Source organism: Pinus tabuliformis, chromosome J, assembly GCF_031772625.1.
Source record: "Pinus tabuliformis cultivar Carrire ecotype Pingquan chromosome J, CPIR1, whole genome shotgun sequence".
Classification (NCBI taxonomy): Eukaryota; Viridiplantae; Streptophyta; class Pinopsida; order Pinales; family Pinaceae; genus Pinus; species Pinus tabuliformis.
The window spans coordinates 798,465,131-798,471,617 of record NC_142295.1 but is presented as its reverse complement, the minus strand read 5'-3'; the positions used below and the strand labels follow the sequence as shown (position 1 = coordinate 798,471,617).

The 6,487-nt window shown below is 38.3% G+C and overlaps 1 protein-coding gene across 1 annotated transcript; it reads left to right on the top strand.

The window, feature by feature from the left end:
* Positions 1-4,800: 4,800 nt before the first annotated feature.
* Positions 4,801-5,730, top strand: LOC149229134 (histone H3.2). The gene has a single exon (XM_089375780.1). It carries the CDS (start codon positions 4,856-4,858, stop codon positions 5,264-5,266), a length of 411 nt encoding a protein of 136 aa, XP_089231906.1. The 5' UTR covers positions 4,801-4,855; the 3' UTR covers positions 5,267-5,730.
* Positions 5,731-6,487: the final 757 nt, after the last annotated feature.

Here is a 6,487-nt window from a genome sequence, read left to right as displayed (position 1 = left end):
GAGGGAAGAAAACGCACCAGAGAGGTTGGCAGATTGTTAGATGATGCACGAGAGAATGTGGGCGCACCCACTTCTCATCGCAGGCCGAGGAGGTCACTTGAGAGGTACACTGGATGCATGGCTCTTATGGGCGAATGTGTTGTGACAGAGCTATCTTCCTTTAAGGAAGCAGTGCAACAACCTGTTTGGGTTGATGCCATGCTGGAGGAGTATGACTCCATAGTTTGTAATAGTATTTGGGATGTGGTCCCAAGACCAGAGGACAAGTCAATGGTGAGCTCCTGTTGTCTTTACAAGGTAAAGCAAGTTGCAGATGGTAGTGTCGAGAAGCATAAGGCTATATTTGTGGCCCGTGGATTTTCACAGGTAAAGGGGATTGATTATGATGAGACCTTTGCTCCCGTTGCAAGGTACTCATCGATCAGATCTATATTGGCACTATCAGCACAAATGGGTTAGAAGATACATCAAATGGATATGAAGACAACCTTACCTAATGGCATGATTGAGGAAGAGGTGTACATAGAGAAGCCTGAAGGTTTTGAAACCTTTGACCATGAGTCGCATGTGTACCGGCTCAAGAAGCAAGCACCCTGTGCTTCGTACACCAGGATAAACAACTACTTCACCGGGTTGGGCTTCACGAAGAGTGAAGCGGATGCGAACCTGTACCACATAGTGGTGGAAGGTAAACTGTTGATCATTGTACTTTATGTTGATGATCTCATACTAATAGGTGATGATCAATTGATCAAGTCTTGCAAGGAAGACCTTGCAAGGGAGTTTGAGATGAAGGACATGGGGCTCATGCATTACTTTCTTGGCATGGAGGTATGACAAGGAGATGGGGAGTTGTTTGTGTCTCATGGCAAGTATGCCAACGAGATACTCAAGAGATTCTGCATGAAGAGTAGCAAAGCCATGGAGACTCCTCTAGTAGGTAACTGGAGGAAGGAGGATGCTACTTCAGGGGAAGTAGTGGAAGCTACCGTTTATGGACAGTTCGTGGATTCACTCATGTACTTGGTGAACACACGACGAGATATGTGTTATGCAATTAACCAACGTAGTCAAGCGATGGTTAGGCCTAGCAAGCTATATTGTAAGGCAACAAAACATGTGTTGAGATACCTCAAGGGCACTTCTTAGTATGGATTATGGTACAAACTGACAGAGGGAGTGAAGCTTCAAGGCTTCATCGATGCAGATTGGGTAGAGAGTCCATCCGACAGGAAGAGCACATCAGGGGGGATCTCTAGTATTGGGTCAACAACAATTTCTTGGTATAACAAGAAACATAGATCAGTTGCACATAGTTCGGCAGAGGCAGAGTACATGGCTACGAGTCAGGCAGCATGTGAGGCCACCTGGATGAGGAAGATCTTGGTTGGTTTGGTTGGTCAACAGATGGATCCAATTGTGATTTACTACGATAATCATAGTTGTATCAAACTCTCTGAAAATCCAGTTTTTCATGATCGGTCCAAGCATATGATATTCGATATTATCATCTCGAAGATTGTGTATTGAGGTGGATTATGTTGTTAGAGTACATTCCCATGGAGGAGTAAGATGCTGACATTTTGACAAAGGCATTGTCAAGATGTAAATTTGAGTTTCACAAAGACATGATCGAGGTAGCTGATAATCCCTTTCTTGTTGAGGGGGAGTGTTGAGAAATGGCAACAAGAAATTTGACTTTAATTTGTCCTTGAATTAAACTGAGAATTAAAATCGAATTCTATTCTCATAGCAACTTGTAAATAGTTAATTAAGTTTAATTAACTTAATTATCTTAGGAATTTTGAGTTGGAAGTATTTCTATAGTCATGTATATGTTCTCCCTAAGTTTTAGGGGTCCAATATGCGTTTAAATTGAGTTGGAAATTAGATCACTTAGTTTACTGAGTTAAGTTCAGTTAAATTAGTTCTAAATTGTTTTTGGAACTAATAGAGGACTATGAGTAAGTTGGTGCACTAATGCATCCACTAATGCTAGTCCAATTAACTGAATATTCCCTCATGAGAAACTCATGCATGTCAGTTCAGAGAAAGTCCCGGTTGAGACTAGAGTGCAAGGATAATGTACTATCAGTGGTATTATTTATTGGAGTGTAAATATCATGCATGCATCAGAGATTGATCCTATGTTTGGATTGCGTAGTTTTGGAAGCATGAATTCCCTTTAAATATGGGCTATTCATCCTATGAATTACACAAGAGATTAGGGGCTTGGAGAGTTGCAAAATTGGCTAAGTGTTGGCCAAGAGCTTGCTTGTGAGCTAAGAGAGTTGAGCATACTTGTGCGGAATTGTTCTAGTGAGAACAAGCTTTGTATCTTCACTCATATTTATGATATATGCAATATAGATAGTGGGGTTTTGAGTAGTGGCTTTCCCCAGATACATCTTGTGTTATGTGCCATTGATTTATCTTATTCTTGTTCATATTGTTTTCCTCAATCTATTTGCTTCCGCTGGTTGTAAGTAGAAGTAGATTCTTGTCATGTGCTTTAGTACATTACATGAGCTTGTGAATCTACAAGAAATTCTACATAAGCCGAAAGTGACACCCACTAGGATGCTTTACCCAACATTCAACTTGGAATATGTGTCCCATGACCTTGGTCTTGTTCGTTTACCTTTATTAACTTTATTACATGAACTTTAACTCGGGGTTGTTATGAGTTTCTTTGTCAAGTGTCGTCCCGTCGTCGGGATCGAGTTATCAATGTGTTTGGATATTGTTGTTCAAGGGATAGTCCAGTGGTCTGAAAACGAATAACCCTTTGTTCCTTTTGACTTTGATGCTTGGTTACACTGCTAAGTCACGTGGACCTTTACGCTTAGTGCCTGATTTAAGGAAATTTGGTGTTCATTTGCAGTTTGTTCTAATTTCACATTTGAAGGGGGAGTTTGGGGTCATTGTAAGACTAAGTAGGCATCAATCATTATCCCAAGATTATAACTCATATAAAATTCAAACTTCAGAAGAAATTTGAAATGCAAAACTAAGGATATTTGCATTATTTTCTTAACTTCCAAGTCTTGGAAATTGACAAAGGAATTTCCCTTTCCAAGTCTAGGTATGCATGTGACCTTCTTCATCATTTTCACATGGAAGATTGTAAACCAACCCCATATCCCTTCTAATTTGGAGTCAAACTTTATGCCACATGTACTACACATGAAGTAGATGCCATTTGTACCATCAATTAGTTGGTAACATTTTGTATTTGACTCATGCCCATTTTTTTATTTCCTTTGATGTTGGTCTTGTTACCAGACACATGCAAACACCTCACAAGAGCCACTGGAAAGTGGTAGAAAGTATACTTCAACATATCTAAGGTATGATTTAGTTTGGGATACATTACAATTTAGGGGGGAACTCTTCTGTTGGTTGGTTTCACTTGCTACGATTTTGTTGGTAACCTCGATGATTGAAAGTCTATTGTAGGTTAAGTTTTTAGTCTTTGTTCTAAACCTATCACTTGCCTTGTAAGAAGCAACATGTCCTTGTTCTTCCTTGTTGAAGTAGAGTATAGAACAACAATTAGTGTAAGTGAAGAAGCATTGTGGCTTCAATAGGTCCCTTAAAGTTTATATTCAAGCAACAATATTCAATTTCCCTCTGGAGTGATTATCAAAGTGCCATTCAACACACTAGAGATCTTATTCAACATCAACTTGATATACACATTAACCTACATATGCACTTTTTTGGAAAGCTTCTTTAAGATAATGTTCTTAAAATCCTCCTTTGCTTCCTTTTGTTTCTGTGCTTAAATCCCTTTTTAAGATTATAAATTCAAATTTATTGTCTATCAATGGTATCTTATATGATACAATGATCTTTCACAAATCTCTAAAGTGAGACTCTCGCCTTGCCCCTTTCGTTCGTGTCATTGTTGTTGATGCAATTGGTTATTTTTTTGAGGCTATCATAGCTCAAGTTTGATTAAGTGCATGACTAATTCAAAATCACGTGATCTAGAATGGATGATTATATAAATTTCGATCTATATTGGTACTTTTTGGAAGGAAAAATTGGCTTGTAAACCCATTTTAAGAGCAAACCCCTTAGTTTGGTGATCCATGTTCCATCAACTTCTAGAGCCATTTTGAGGCATTAAATGACACTTTTTGGGGTCAAAACTTTGTGATAACGCTCACATACTATTAGCTTTCCAACAATGCAAAAACCATCGGGGTTGAGGATGAAAACCACTTTGAGGGAATTAAAACTATTCCAAAAAATATCCAAGCTCGACCAAGCTCTTAATGATAAGTATTCCATTAAATTGATCATTGTTCTTCTATCCAATAACAAATCTAAACCTAGCCTCACTTCAAATTAATCTAAAAAATAAAATCTTACATTAAAAAAAGTAAAATATTTAGGGAAAAAAACATCGATAGAAAAGAATTAAATAAAATATTTATTTTAATCGATAACTTTAAATTACATCAAAATTTTGGGAAAAAAAAATCGATAGAAAAGAAGGATTAAATAAAATTAAATTCAATGATAAAAAAAGTTGAAGTTTCAATGGGATCAAATAAAGTAAACTAACATAAAATTAAATAATAAAAAAATTATGCGCATATCTCCACACATTAATGTGGTGAAGGATTAGGCCCTATTGGCGATCCGTGGGGTGGGAGAAGCATAGGAGAGTCGGGAGCCGTGGATCATGTCGAAAAATGGACGGTGGAGATGTATTGGCGGGAATTCGAAATGCCATTTGAAATTGAGCAGGTGAATAAAATGACCAGCGGTGGCGGGCCAAAGGCACTTCATCGTTGAGCAACTTTGAAAATACAAAGCGAATAGAAGCAGAAAGAATAGAGAGATGGCCCGCACGAAGCAGACAGCCCGAAAGTCGACCGGTGGGAAGGCACCGCGGAAGCAGCTAGCAACGAAGGCTGCTCGGAAGTCTGCCCCGGCGACAGGAGGAGTGAAGAAGCCTCACAGATTCAGGCCTGGCACAGTTGCCCTCCGTGAGATCCGAAAGTACCAGAAGAGCACCGAGCTGTTGATAAGGAAGCTCCCTTTCCAGCGCCTGGTGAGGGAGATTGCCCAGGATTTCAAGACCGATCTGAGGTTTCAATCCTCTGCTGTGGCTGCGCTCCAAGAGGCGGCGGAGGCGTACCTGGTTGGTCTCTTTGAAGACACCAATCTCTGCGCCATCCACGCCAAGAGGGTGACCATCATGCCCAAAGACATTCAGCTCGCTCGTCGTATCCGTGGAGAGAGGGCTTGATTCTTTATTTATCAATATCAAACGGTGTGTTTTCACACCACCATTTGTCTCCTCTCAGTATCTGTTCTCCCTTCTTGTTTTTTCAGTTGTGTTGTGCTTGAGGAAATGGGCAGAGAGTGACATACATTGGTTTAGTTGTCCCTCATTTGAAGTGCTTTTCTAGGTCTTTTTTGTTTTCCAGGTCGTGAAAGGTGTTTACCAACTTTAAATAATCCTTATTGGCTCGAGAAAAACATCTACAGGTAGATGTTCTCTTTCATCCCAGGAATGACCAAACTAGAATCACTAAAGAAATGTATTTCAATTTTTTTTTCTGTGCACATTTTAGAAAATAGTGAAGGTACATAAATTCAACAGGATCATGAAATTATTTCTCAAATTTGTTTTAAACATTATTTTTTTTCTTGGATTGTACTATGTTCATGACCGTGCGATTAGCTAGCAATATTTAACTTTCTTAATAAGCTTGATCTCTGTGCATGAATTATGGGGTTATTGATATAATTTTTTTCTAAGTGCGGCCACATGTTTGGCTACTAGGACTTCATGACTTTTAAGATAAATGGATCTCAGGAGAAAAATTCTATTGAATCTTTCTCAATGTTAAAACCCCCTCAATTTTCTATATTAGATTTAAACCTTGAAAGGTTCAATTCCCACCTTAAAGCAGTTGGAATGGAGATTTCTGGATCTCACAATGGTAAAACCCCCTCATTTTTCTATATTAGATTTAAACCTTGAAAGGTTCAATTCCCACCTTAAAGCAGTTGGAATGGAGAATTCTCACCTTATAGAAAATTGAACCTTTCTCTATTGAATTGCTTTAATATCTTTAAGTTAGAGAAAAGCAGTTGGAAACTTTTCTCTATTAAAGCAGTTGAAAAGCTATAAATTCCTTCTGATCTGCACAGACTTGATTTATCTTGGTTGGCTTTATTAAAAGGAAGTAACTCTACTGCTTGGATTTGTGAACATCTAGATTACCAATCCATCTCAGTTTTTGAGATAACTATTTAGGTCAAAATCTTAAGTTTACCATAAGAAAAGTCTACATCTTTCATTTGCCTTATTTGTCATTAAATTTACTATATGGAAAGTATACCATTATATTTGGGTTCACTGTCATTAAATTGTGTCAAGTATAATCATGGGGTTCGGTGTTCAGGCCTGTTTTGTTGAAATTGTAATGACTTATTTGTTCTTCAAAATTCGTAGCCAGAT